This window comes from Lissotriton helveticus, chromosome 3_1 (genome assembly GCF_964261635.1).
Source record: "Lissotriton helveticus chromosome 3_1, aLisHel1.1, whole genome shotgun sequence".
In the NCBI taxonomy this organism is placed as follows: Eukaryota; Metazoa; Chordata; class Amphibia; order Caudata; family Salamandridae; genus Lissotriton; species Lissotriton helveticus.
This window is the reverse complement of record NC_136061.1, coordinates 1,813,285,023-1,813,299,699: the sequence shown is the minus strand read 5'-3', so window position 1 is coordinate 1,813,299,699 and position 14,677 is coordinate 1,813,285,023. Positions and strand designations below refer to the sequence as shown.

Below are 14,677 nucleotides of genomic sequence, written 5' to 3'. Positions count from 1 at the left end.
ATGTTGTTGAACAGGGACGTGCTTTATTGAGTTGGAAAGATCTTAAAAAAATGGGGTTGGTACTAAATCCTAATCATCCTGATCAAGTAGTTTTAGCTAATAATTATCTTGAACATGTATTGGTAACTAATGAGGATTCATCTTCTAAATGGGAATCTGTTTTTCCCAAATTATTTAGCAAGGAACTAGGATGTTTGATCAAATTTGAACACAAAATTATTTTAAAAGCAGACAATACTCCATCTGTGCATAAAGTAAGGAATGTACCATTTGCTCTACGAAATCCCTTGAAGGATGAATTAAATAAGTTGTGTAATGCCAAGGTAATAGAACCTATTGAAGCTTCAAATTGGCTTAGTCCCATCGTTTTGGCTCGCAAACCCAATGGAAAAATTAGGATGTGTGTGGACCTGAGGGACTTAAATAAAAATATCTGGGTTGATAGATATCCTCTGCCACACATCAATGAAATGATTTCAAGCATTAAAGATGCCATGTTTTTCTCGTCAATTGATTTGTCAAACGCATATCACCAAATCAAATTACATCCTGACTCTAGGCATTTAACATCTTTTATTACACCTGAGGGTGCCTTCCAATATCTCAGAATGCCATTCGGATTAGCATCTGCATCATCAGTTTTTCAGAGAGTCATGTGCAACGTCCTGAAGAATGAATCTAATGTAAGAATTTTTCAGGACGATGTTCTTATCTGGGGGAAAGACATACTTTCTCATGATCAAGCAGTACACGGTGTGCTGCAGAAATTACAAGATGCTGGTCTAACTGTAAGTGGGGAAAAATGCAAGTTTGGAGTCAAAGAAATTGATTATCTTGGTCATACCATTTCCAACGAAAGGGTTAAACCTAAAATGAAACTTTTAGATGCCATTGAAAAAGCACCCCACCCTATTAACAAAGATCAGTTACGATCATTCTTGGGACTTGCGGAATACTATTCTAAATTTGTCCCAAACTTTGCTGACAAAGTGCATAATTTAAGATTGTTAATGAAAAAAGGTGTTTCTTTTACATGGTCAACCTTATGTCAACAGGCTTTTGAGAACATCAAAAAAGACATCACAAAAGCAGTGGCTCTAAAACCTTTTGATCCTGATCATATCTCTATCATTGTGGTAGACTCAAGTGCTTATGGTTTGGGTGCTGTCCTTATGCAAAAGCACAATGAAGCTGAACGTATCATAGCGTTTGCATCTCGCACACTTAAGGGTGCTGAACCTTCTTATTCTGTAATTGAAAAAGAGGCTTTAGCATGTTGGTGGGGTGTAGACCATTTTAAAACTTTTATTTGGGGCACTTGTTTTGAATTAAGAACAGATCACCGACCTCTTATTGATATCTTCACAACTAAGGGTGCTTCAAGAGCCACTCCCAGAATAGCCAAATGGTTATATAGACTACAGGAGTACAACTTTCAAATAAATTATGTTCCTGGTCATAAAAATATTAATGCAGACTGTTTATCACGCCTTCCCTTGCCGTGTGACAAAGACGATACTTCTGAGGATAAAGATGAATGGTTAGTTGCCAGCATCGAAGAATCATGTAATAATGCTATCAGTGAACAAGAGTGGGTTCAAGCTGTAACTGATGACACGTTACTACAACAAATCATTAATAACTTACATGTTGGTGTAGATCTGTCATCCTTGGATAAAAGTATTTTGGCTGATTTTAAGATGGTTTGGCCAGAATTATCTTATTATGATGGTATTCTTAGGAGGGGCGACAGATTAGTTGTACCTGCACTTTTGCGTGACAAACTTTTGAGTTTATTACACGAAGGACACAGTGGAATGACTAGCATGAAGAAGAGGGCAAGGAATGACTTTTGGTGGGCTGGAATGGACAAGGACATAGACAGGTGCGTTAGGAATTGTCTAGCATGTATGTCTAGTGACAAATCTCACAAATCGCATGAAACCACTATTTCGGCAACTCCTTTTCCTGAAAAACCTTGGGATAGAGTTGCCATTGATATTTGTGGTCCATTTCATGTCAAAGGTATTGAAAATAAGTTTGCAATTGTCTTGATGGATTTTCACTCTAAATGGCCTGAAGTAGCTTTTGTAAGAGACATCAAAGCTTCCAATATTATCGAATTTTGCGATGGTATTTTCCGTAGAGAAGGATACCCTAGCACTATTTTATCAGATAACGGCCCGCAATTTATTGCCGAAGAATTTTCTGCTTACCTTAAAAAAGTTGGAGTTAAACACATTACCACCTCTGTATATAATCCTAGAGAAAATGGTTTAATAGAAAGATTCAACCGGGTGTTGAAGGAATGCATCCAACTTGCCAACAACAATAATGATAACTGTAAGGATGCTGTCAAGGAGATGTTATGGTGTTACAGAAATACCCCTCACACGGCTACGGGAATTTCTCCGTTTTCTTTATTAAAAGGGCGTGAGGCTGGATCTAAGGTTAAACCTGTATGGATGTTTAAAAATATTTCAAAAGTGACTGATGATAAGAAACTTATATCTAAGGTTCAACAATATCAAAATAAATATATTCAGAATCACAATTCTAAAATCAATTTCAATGCTAATGTATTTAAAGTTGGGGACTGGGTACGCTCTCAATTAATGGGCAATCGGAAACCTGGTTCTTCTAAATGGTCAAAACCCAAACGAATTATCTGTGTAACAGGTAATATAGTAAAGTTAGATGATGGTAAACAGTGGAATGTGAGAAGCATCACAAGATGTAATGATCTAGAGTGCAAACAAATGGATGGTCTGGTAAACATATCTTCAAAAACATCTATGGAGAAAAGAGATGATGTACCCATTTCTATGTCGGTATCTACTAGGCCTAAATGCAAACCAGTTTGGATGAAGGATTACATATGTCCTTGATGGTGTATTTCTTATATGTATCAAAATGAAATGTGTTTTTTGTTTTCGTTGTTATTATGTTAATTTACAGAAAGGGAGATATGTTGTATCTTAGCAATGACGTCATTGTCTCATGGTCACTGTGCTCACTGGATTCCAGAGTGTGGAATCCAGGGAGCAGATCAGAGATGCACAGATGCTGAGGAAGTTAGTCCTTGAATGCTCCTGGGGTTGTTGATTAAATAAACTACTTCTTCTTAATTAACCACTGTACTCCAAGTCATTTCAGTTACAACGCTACTTTTACCACGCAAGTCGTTACCACGACTTGCGTGGAGGGGCGCTGGATAGTAAATTTTTTTATTTACTATTCCAACTCCAGTCCCCGTGGACTCTAGGGAAGGAGTTGGATAGTAAATTAAACAATTTACTATCCTGGAGCGCCCCCCAGCGCAAGTCGTGGTAACGACTTGCGTGGTAAAAGTAGCGTGGTAACGGTACCGCGTTGTAAAAAATGCGTGGTAACCGTTGCATACCTGGCATTATATAATGTAATCTTAAATTTAGGGAAAGCACCCTATTAATCTTATGTTTCACCTCACAACCGCAGGTTCGAATCCCAGCACGTCTGCTCAGCCTTTCATCCTACTAGAGGCCGACAAACTAATTAACATTCATTTGGTTGGCAGTAAACATCTGTTACTCGGCACCAAGATGCAGCATACACTAGCCCCGCCTTCACTTGCACACTGGGATAACTCACTTTCGCCTCCTTCCAGTTCGGCTCCTGATTTTCTATACTGTGCTTGCTTTCTGATTTGGTACTTATTTGGTACTGCCATTATATAATAGGAGCCAGCAGCGGCGGCGCGGAAGCTGCCATTTGTTTTTGGGTCAGGTTTCATTTCCAGACCTTGCCGCTTTCATTAGAAGGCGCGTCCCCTCCACCCCACCTCCACACGAGTGCAATTTCATTTTCTCTAAAACACAAAGGTCTTGGAACAAAATAAATTACGCTGACATCTTACTTTTCGGCGGAATCGTCAGCACAGTCTAATGAGCAGGCCTTGGCCAACAAGCCTACCCTGGAAGGCAACAAGCAGCTGCTACTGTAGTTAAAGCTCCTTAAACGCCACTCATGTCTTGGGGAGTAAGGGAACGATGCTCGTGGGGTTTCAGTAAATAGCTACATTGTGATGCTTAACCATTTGTTGACTGGATGATCATGCTTCTGGTTAAACAAAACAGAAGTGCATCGTTTCGCTACCCCACCTAAGAAATCTGCAAGCACTTCTCCTTTCATTCCTTTTTATTTTTTGGATTATGCAGCGCGAATGAAGGTATCAACACACTTTACATAAGTACTAGTTCCATTACAGAAATATGCCCAGTGGGTGATAATGTGCTGCATGGCTAAACACTTATAAGGTCCCAAAGGCGAGACCTATTGTTCAATGCTTGTTTTTTTGCTTTCGGACTCTTTTTGTCTTTCTATTTCTTGTCCTTTCTTTTTCTTGATCTAATGATACTTTTGCTTTCGCTCGTTCTTTACTTACCCCTCTTCTTTTTAATTTGATCGATTATGATTAATTTTACAGTGTGTTCAAAAAAGGTAGCTAATCTTTATGAGTGATTTCTCACTCTCTGGCTGGCTGACAAAACACGTCACAGGTTTTTGACTGAAACTGTATCTATCTTATTTATTCTCCAATTAATTTTACTTTGATTTCTGTTACTGTGTTCCCACATCATATCTGTGATTTCTTGAAGTGTGAGTACCTTGGCAGAGATGCAGCATATAAACATATAATTAATCATTTCAACGTACTTTTAGGGGAAAGAGCAAAGGAAAAAGTATCACTGAATAATTACAAATTAGAAGAAAAGAAATCCTTACCTTAAGGAACTCTGTGACGACCCATCTGTTAGCAGAAAATGCAGTAACTTCAAATATTGTCAGGAAAACAAGCTGGACAGGGTTTACCTTTCCCAGGAGCACCCCGGCGGAGATCAACACAGACGCAATGCTCATAGATGCTGTTACAATGCTGAAAGAGAAACGTCCCGGTTCACGTTGAAAATAAAAGCAAACCGAATACAAAACAATCTGTCACAAATTACATTTAATAGCATCAACATATGCCAGTTCATTAATTCTAATTTAGAATACTTTATGAGGTTCGTTGTACTGATATAAGGATTAAACCCGTCAGAATGGGGGTGCGGGGAGGGGCAGAGGGTCCATTCTTCACAGATCCAGCAACTTGTCAGGCCCCTATGCCCGTGCTGCACTTCTCTTTATAATTTGTGATGCTCTCGCACGGCAGGTGACAATGTCTAGTTTACAACACTAGGTGGTGCTAGATACTAACATGAGATAACGACATTAGAGCCAGCCTGATATATTCCTTGATCTGTTCTTTGCTCACCTTTCTCCTCACAAGTGCAAGTAAACTGTAACAAGCATTTACAATGCAACGGTTTCGCCCTTGGAAAAGTTTGAGCTATTGGCATTGTGAATGACAAACTTTTTATTTATGTGTTGGTTTTGAAAACAGATAAATAAATGGCATTGTAATTTACAATGGCAATAGCTTAATCTCTCGCAAATGCGATTTCAACGTTCCAAGCACATCAGCCGGCGTAGTGAGGCCAAGCTGTGATAGAAGACGGTCCCGGGAAATATGGACCCCTCAGGACTAAAGGCCTGCAATATTAACTGGACTCTTCCCAGGAGCCACTCGGAAAATAGTTGTTCTTGTTGAAAGAGATAACAACTACAGCTCTAATACTCTGAAAAGTGGTCGCCATTATGTGGCAAGAGTGTGGCAGAGTTAACTAAGTCATGTGTCTAAAAATGGCAAATTATGTGTTGGAATATGGCACTTTTTGTGATAGTATTTCTTCTTTATTTTGTCATATTTACCAATGTTAACACTGTCTTAGAAAATGATAGGATGCATTTGCACCACTTTAGCACTTAAAAACAGTATTAGGCTAAACAAAGTTTACCTGACAACCTTCTGCTGGACAACAGCACATTTTGCTGCACATTTTGTCATTTTTGTTCTGTTTGAGCTACATACAAATTGTTTCCATTAAAATCTGCAAATTAAGCAGCAGTTGAAGGATTACGTGGCAAATACGGTAACTCCATAATTGTGCGAAAAACGCTACACATGAAAATCTCATAGTTCCAGTGGCTTTGACATTCGTTTGAAGCATGATGAAAGCAATGACTGATCCTACCCCTTCCCTGCCAGCCTTTCACTAGTATAATCCATACGGCGACACAGCGCAATCTGGAAAAGGTTAATTATAAACATTCACGTTTGACCTGCACCTCGAGGGAACATTAACATGAGGTCTAGAAATGGGACAAGAAGAGGCAGATTCGCTGGTGTTATTTATTTAGATGAACTTTACCCGTTGTTTGCATAAAGGGTTAACACCAATTCTTAATCTTATCAATTCTCTTCTTATCTGCTGACATGGTAGTCTACGAATATAATAGAAATGCTGCATATTTTTCCACGAGTTGGCCATAAAACGTACAGATCGTGAGCTCAAGAGATTTCTCTCCCCAGCCCCGAGTTCCCTCTTTTCAGCCTCGGTTTGTAAGGCCTGAGGGCACAGCTTGGTCCTCATGATTCTACAAGCTTTAGTTATAGTGCCAAAATCAGCAGCTCTGGCCGTTATGCCACAGCTTCATTTAACCCTGCTCGCCAAGTTGTAGTTGTCTTGAGTCAAGAAGAATGCTCCACTACTGATGCTTGCACTGACGCTGTATGCACCTGCCTGTTCTGTGTGAAGGAATCTGATGGCGCTGCCGTCCGTGAAGCAGCATTCCATTCCATCGCTGCTGGTTCTTCGTGCTAGTCTGCATACAGTTGTAAGTGCGCCGTGTGCGTGGAATGGCCGCTATGTACATCCATTGTATTATGGATGTGGACTCTCATGAACACTTGTTTGGCACGTGCATGGCTTGGTGTCGGGATGATAAAACATCTCGTGTTGATCCTTTGCTCCGCCTGTGGTTCAGCCGTCAGTGTGATGCGCTACAGAGCTTGGTTTATGTCACCATAAACCCAGTAGACCATGTGAGTTCCTCCCTTCCTGAATAAAGACGCCCAGTGCAGGCACTCCTGCCCATTGTGCTGATTGTAGGGCATGAATTGTCAGTGAAGCGTAGCCCGGGTTGTGTTCTAGGATGTGCGAGGTGCAGCCTGCTCTTTATTGCCTCTGTTTACAGTAAGAATGGAAGGGGCCGTGGCTGGGGCATGGCGGGAGTGGATCTGAATTCCCACCCGCAGTCAGCCGTACTGCATTTCCGTTTTATATCTTTTCATGTGTGGAAGGCATAAATAAAGTATGCATTCAGAACCATAGTACAGCGTAAAGAGAATGTGTTGATGAGCTGAGCAAAACAGGTCTTCAATAAAAACCCACCCCATGAATATCTTTTTTTTTTTACTGCTTAACCAATCCTTTAAAAAAGATGTTCTTATTGGAGGGGGGGGGGCTCTTAAGCTCTGGTGACATTTTCAAGCCACCTTCAGCATTATGGCCCTTTGTCCCCCGAAAATATACCTGGAGAATAATACACGCTTACCTGTTTACGGTGTGTGTGTACACATATATTTATTACATGCGGTAAGCCTTCTTATTGAATTTTAGCCTGTAGTTTCAAAGCAATTCGCAGTACTGAATTCGTTTCCAGGGTATTTCGATTTCGTGTGTAATTATTATTTTAGAAGCCCCAAAATGGAATTCAATGTTATATATTTTCATCTTTCTTTGTGAATCAGATCTTTAATCGGGAGTAACAGGTTCGGACAAGTCATAATTTGAGGTGTCTGTCCATCTGGCGTCTTTAATCTTGCATTGAACCTCCGCATGGACATCCTCACGTGTGCAGCCGGGGGGGGGGGGGGCGGATGGGGGGACTCGAGTCTGAGCGCTGTGGATAAAACCGCAGCCTCTGTCCTGTCTTTCCAATGAACCTTCGACCGAAAGCTGAGTTCTAATCCAACCGTGCCTTCAGGGGGTTGTAAAGGGGTCCCCGAGCTGTTGGATGCACGAATAAAACGAGCCTCTCCTACAATGAAAGTTACTAGGTTGAGAGTGAAAGGCCGCTTGGGGCCAAGGCGTCATCATACACCAGCCCCATGTGCACGGCACACGCTGTGACCGAGCACAGCTCCCCAGCAGAAGGTATCACCGCCTGGATAATCTGAATTGCCACTGATGGGTGCAAGCAGTGCTTTTCCACTAGCCCCTCCTCCTCCTTTGAGCACTAGTGTGACATTCGTCCGATGAACACATTACTAAGGAATGCGAGGACTGTTCCACAATGAAACTAGTTGCAGTAAGATGTACCATCGGAGCAGTGATAGTTCAGGGCTCCCCTCCCCATCAGACCTGGGTGGAGGGGGTGTCTCTCAAAGGGGCGTGGCCGAAGCAGTTAAAAGTGTGGCTTAAACCACCTCAGCTAAAAACCTGTGCCAATCATAGCGTGCCGCCTGACTGGCATTTTGCTGCCTCTGTGATTGTATCTAGGTTTATAATACAAAAAGTAAGTTTACCTACAACAAGCTAGAGTTATTGGCTTTGTCAAGGGCTTTAGTTGCATAAGAGAAATAAGCAACAACATTCGCTTTGTGGCATATAGTATTGACAACAATACTTCCGTTCTGGAAGGATGAGACTGTGGAAGAACTATGACGAGTCTCTTTGAAGTCCCCTCCAAGGCAGTGAAGGCTGTCGCCGCTGCAGTTAAGATTTATTTTTTCACCCCAAGGGTGAGATCAGAAAGGGAGAGCCCGATAGAGGCCCGTTTCAGTACATTCTTTTAAGAACTGCTGGTGCTGGGCCCCAGCAAGACCCGGCCCACTTACAGCCCTGCCTGAGGTATGAGCAGTTGTTTAGTGCTTGCAAGTCGGTCCGGTGCCAATGGTTTCCTGTCGGGGCGGGCAGATGAAAGCGTGCGCTTTTCGCCTTTTGTGCCTAGATGGTACCACTGGTAACCGACAGACTGTGCTCGAAACTCCCTCCCGCTTGAACTCGGCTGTTCTCTGCATATGCGAAGATTGGCGCTGAGAAGTGTGAACAAGGAACCGTGTCCGGCTAGCAGTACCAGTGGTTTCTTTTGACAGCAGTTGTTAGACCAGTAAACAATAATGCTCCCTATTAGTCATGATGGGTAATACTCATATGTTGAGGCATTTAGAGAATCTACATGTTGTACATTAACATTCCTACTGCTGACCTGAAAGCCATAAAATGCAAAAGAGGCAGAGTACCCGTGTTCTCTGGCACACATACATACACGACAATAAAAACAAGCACCTACGAGGACAACGGACGGCGGGAGGGGGCGGGAGGGGGCGGGAGAGGACACGGACGGCGGGAGGGGGCGGGAGAGGACACGGACGGCGGGAGGGGGCGGGAGAGGACACGAACGGCGGGAGGGGGGCGGGAGAGGACACGGACGGCGGGAGGGGGCGGGAGAGGACACGGACGGCGGGAAACGTGCACAGGACAGCGAGGGGGGCGGGAGAGGACACGGACGGCGGGAGGGGGCGGGAGAGGACACGGACGGCGGGAAACGTGCACAGGACAGCGAGGGGGGCGGAAAGGCACACGGAGGGGGCGGGAATGGACAGCGCATCTGAATTCACTTTCAGTGAAAGGGGAGGGAACGGAAAAAACGTAACTCCGCCCTGGGAAAAAATCTCCGGAACGCCCCCGAATCTGGTCCAGCCTTGATGGACAGATCCGGCACTCAATGGCTAGCCTCCATTTATGGAGCTAGCCAATGAGAGCCGGGGGACGTTCCAGGAGTCCTTATTGACGACATAGGATTTCACCTGCGCTGAAGAGCTGCGCAGAGCGCAGCCTTCGGCAGGCGAAACCCAAAAACGCGAACTCTGCCAGTGGAATGGAAAGACAGCAAGGGAAGACAGGGACTGATGGGTGTGGACCAAGTGCAGTGGTTCGGGTTTACCAGAGAGCACATTTATCAATGCTGAGGCTGCTGAATGTTTACGCACCCAGAACCAGCAAAACCATTCCGAAGTCCCTTCCTTTCCTTCATTCGCTCAGGTGACAGACTGTTAAGATCAGTGAGTGTTGAGAGGTAAGGAATGAGACAAGTTTGAAGGGCTTCTTAAGTGGGTGGCACAGCAGGTGCTGCACAGGGGTGGCTTCTCCGCTAAGGAAAAGGAAAACAATAAAATGATAGCAACATAAAGTTATCATTTTATTTTGCCCTCTGCTGCGGCAGCTTTGCATCAGGGGCGGGCGGGGCTGGGCTGCTGAGAAGGGGAGGCGTGGTAGAACCATCCTGAGTGTGTAATGACTATTTGGTCTGCCTTCTTGGGCTGCCCAAAAACAGTAATGCGCACTTTCCCTGTTCTCCACCTCGCCAGCGTCACCACCCACGAGCCGTGCCGGTGGCCACTGGTGCTGCAGGCACACTACTTTCTGGTGAAGAATTGGCTTGGTAGTTTGGTCTGCCCTGTTCCCATGATGCACTGGGCCAGGGACAGACTAATTTGCATATAGCCAGGTTCTGAGCTGGGATGGGGCAGTGAGCTAAATAACGGTGATGGATCAAGCCCTGATCTTTGGACTGGGTAAGAGTGGTCTGCTTAATTCAGACACTCTGTTCATCACCACCCCCCCTTTTCTGAATCGCAGGCACACTAGTAGCATTTAATTTACAGGCCCTGGGTACATGTAGTACCACTTTACTAGCGATTTATGAATTAAATATGAAAATGGGGATAAGCCAGTGCTACGATGTTTTAAATATGACTACACGCATTTTAGCACTAGTTAGCAGTGGTAAAGTGCACTGAATTCGAAGACCAATAAAAATATATGAAGGAGTAAGGCAAAACATTTGAGGTAAGACCACCCTTAGGCTGACAGGTCTAACAGGGACTTCATAACATTGACAGGTAGATGGAGAACAGCTGTACATATTGTGGCATAGGTTGGTAAAGGTGCATATCTGGACACCTGGCAGCATTGCTGGTCTGCTAGGGATAACAGGTACAAGATAGTATCAAATGCTATATGATGATGTACCGAAGCAGAAGGTGGCAATCACTGGCATGTCATGTGGATACCTGGAAGCATTCTGACAATGACTGACGTGTATATAATGAAAAATAAATGAATTGTATCTGTGCATAAAATGAGAGAAAAAAGAGAAAGGGGCATATGTAGCTAGTTAAAGGAGTAAAAAGAATAAATATATTAGCGCTCAATGATTCTATGTTTGTTTTATTTATCTTTATAAAAAATCTTGTGCCTACTGGAAATCATAAATAAGCTCATATTTGGGGCGCAATAAATTCAGATACGCTAATATTTGTGAACAACAAGCTTACTTACTAAGTAAGATAAGCCTGGCATTTGAGAGCAAAATTTGTGACTTTTATGAAAACAATAAGGCGGTGTTTGTGGGCAAAATGTGTTTATTTACTAAAAATGAAAGCTGTTACTTGGGAGACAATGGTGGTATAGGCAGAAAAAAAACCTGATGCTTGACGACACAATTCGCATTGTAATGAAAGTTGGCAGGTGGATCTCAATTAATGTATTTTCAGGGAAAGACAAGCTAATGTTTGGGTCTGTGGCCAAAATTTGCTTGTTTAATGAAAATGACCGGTTGATTTTTTAGGACAAAATTAGTGTTTTATAAAAAAATATTTCATAGTCATTTTTAAGTAATATTTGACGCTGGTTTGGGGACATGCGTTGTTGATGTTGCAGTGTCATTTGCTTGGTTACAGGTCACTTTCTTGCACGGTTTTCTATGAGTAGTGTGAAAATATTTCATGATCCATACCACTATCTCTTTATGACCTTGTGAACACTATATATAGTTGTTGCTTCGGGTCCGACCCTGTCCGATCAGTGTAACCTAGCTATGCTTCGGAGCATGTTTTATCTTTACAAGTTAGGTCATAGCTCCGCTGGCTAATATTGTGAGATCTGTGTCACTTTCCTCTTCCCATACTGACCATTCTAAATGGATTCATTTCTCAGTAGAATGACCGAGAATCTACAGTCGATGGGCTTCTGGGAAAAATATGCCAGGTAAACACAATGGTCTTGCTTTACACTTTCGGAGTGATGACGCTAGGAGGCCATTTCAAATTGCAAGCTGGGCTAACCCTGCAGCACTTGAATACTTCGAGATTCCACATTCAGAGGCAAATGCATTGGAGAAGTGATCCAAAATTAATCATTTAGCCCTGTTTGTTTGAAACATTTCTCCAGGGCAACAACATTCTTCGTTCCCCCAATCCACGGCAGGGGGATTTCACTCATTCTGGTCTCTGTGTACAAATTAGAAAGGGTATTTTTGCCCCACTCGTTCAATCGTTCTTGAGCAGGAAAAATCTAAAACTCATGTTCACGTGATGAATTAGCCTCTTGCCTGGTGTATAACCTATAAAGTGAAAAATACATGTTTATATGTGGGACCTGATAGCAATCATCTCTACACATTTGTGAGAACCTTCTGCACCTCTACAAACACTAATGTATGGTTTTGAAGCCCATATTTTCTTAAAAATAACAAAACTCACAACCTTATTCCTCAGTGGTTTTAAAGAGTTCTTTGAATTGGTTATCTACAAGCTAGACCTTCTAGGCTAGCTTAGGATACGAACCTGTGGTCTCCTGTAGACAAATAAACAAGAGAAGAGAGGTTAAATAGGTCTCAAGAAGCCACAGAGACGGAGCGAAGCAACTGGGGGATCACACACCCACTTTGGGTGGAAAAGAAAGCCCTCACACACCGACCTGGTCAGTGTCATGCTTCATCATAGGGCCCCACCACAGATTCCGAATGCCTCTTTGGTGTGCTACGACGCCAGAAGACTGCGGAGCTGGTTGTGTGAAAAGGGCGTGCTGTGAGGTTTAAAATTAAAGGTGCCTAAAGGGTATCTACAAAAATGTTTAATGGTTGATCCCTAGGACACGAATAAAAGGGTTATGTGTCTGAATTTACTGCCAAAGGTAATGGATTGGTTAATTCAGAATATACATTAGTCAGTCAACATGTTTCAGCCTTATCAGTGGTTTAAATTTACCTAGGCATTCATCAGGACAGAATTAAACCCCGGCGGTATGGACTCTCTGATCGTCCACCCTGACCTGGGGGCGTGAAAGTGAAGAAAATAAAAAAGTGATAAAGGGCATAAAAAAAGGTGGAAGAGCAGGTTGCTCATTCCAAAAATACTCCTAATTGCAGAGTGTTTCTGCACCTGTAAAGCAAATGACACAGACAAACACAGAAGACATACACACAATTAGTTGTGAATATAGGTCAATGCGTTTGTCCAGGGTGCTCCATAGTTGTGGCATAAATTGTGTTCCCAAATAAACACTAGAATTAACACCATCCATATAGCCCAATAGGGATGATACCACTAACTCTGGGAAGTGAAGTGGAAAAAGGTGTTTAAAACACACAAATTAGCTAGAAAGGGGTTAAAAACACGACACAAGTACTCCATAGGAGGGATCAATGGACCAAAGGTCTGTGACCCCACTGAAAGGTTCATAAATTCAAATCATATCTCACTTTAGAATATGGCGCTAACTGCACCATGGGTCTCGGGAGGGTGGTTGGAGCGTACCTGGCACATCCTGAAATTAGAAAACAGAGGCTTGAAATACACAGGATCGGGTTTTACTTAGCTCGATCTTGTCGAAATAGGCAGATCGTGGTGGTGGTGTGACTCACGCCCTCAACGCTCTCAGCCCGCTTATGCACCTCGCACAGCCTCAAAACCGGACCCCGACGATGGAGAGAGGGGCCGGTAAATGGGTTTAAAAAGCGTTTCTTCGTTCTTCCGCGCTCTTCCGGGTGGGCGTGTCCCGTGCAAGAGCGCGGCTTGGAGCGCACCGGCCCTGGTTGGAGGGGCGCGGCGTGTATCCAAACCGAGGTATGAATGTCATAACCAATAGGGAGGCCCAGCGGATAGAATGTAGGTAGAAAGCTTTATGCGATCATAACACTGTTCAAAACAATGCAAGAAACGATGCGTGGGTATAAGCAGCCATAGGGGCGAAGCTGCGAGTCATCAACTGCTAAGAATTGCATAAGTCTAAACACTAGGTGGCACGGAGTCCAAAAGTGCAGACCTTGTAAAAATAAAAACTATTAGTGAAAATAACCCCGAGTGTCGAAAACTCTCAGAATTGCCAAGAGAATGAGTATGAACAGGGGGGGTGCAGATAATAAAGCTGCGTGGGAGATAGGAGTTTTCGCAACGATTGATGTCAAAGTGCATTATACCATAAATACATTGTGGGGCAGGCTGCCTAGACTGTTCAGAGCTGGTGGGGGTTCTCAAGACAATGGCCATAGCTATGCACACATTATGACAAAGGGCGCGAGTATGCAGACATTGTGACAATAAGGCTACACAATGGTGGGGTTGTCATTCGTTTAGAGAGTGACCATTTGGATGGAAAAAGAGTACTGTGTTTAGTTTGCAGATATAGCTGTACAAGAGCATAAATAGAGACTATAGGGTAGTTGAGACTATCTTGTTAACCCAGAACCGTATTCCACGGGATGTCATCATTCAGCCCAACGGTGTTGGTGCCTAAACGGTACACCCAGCGCTGCTCCTTTTCAAAAAGCCTGCTTGTTACATTAGTGGTACCAGTGGTTGCCTCAATAATTGTCCATTTCATGTCATTGGTGGTATGATTGGAATCCAGAAAGTGACGACTCAACTTTGTTGTTGCTTTTCTGCACCTGATATTACTACGGTGTT

General features: G+C 43.2%; 1 protein-coding gene across 1 annotated transcript in view; it reads right to left on the bottom strand.

Annotated features, from left to right (window-relative positions):
• RHCE (Rh blood group CcEe antigens) overlaps nt 1-14,677 on the bottom strand; it is a 292,091-nt gene that overhangs the window by 117,278 nt on the left and 160,136 nt on the right. Inside the window, exon 3 of the mRNA XM_078682715.1 lies at nt 4,765-4,915. Within this exon, the coding sequence (XP_078538841.1) occupies nt 4,765-4,915 (151 nt within the window). The remainder of the gene's footprint in view (nt 1-4,764; nt 4,916-14,677) is intronic.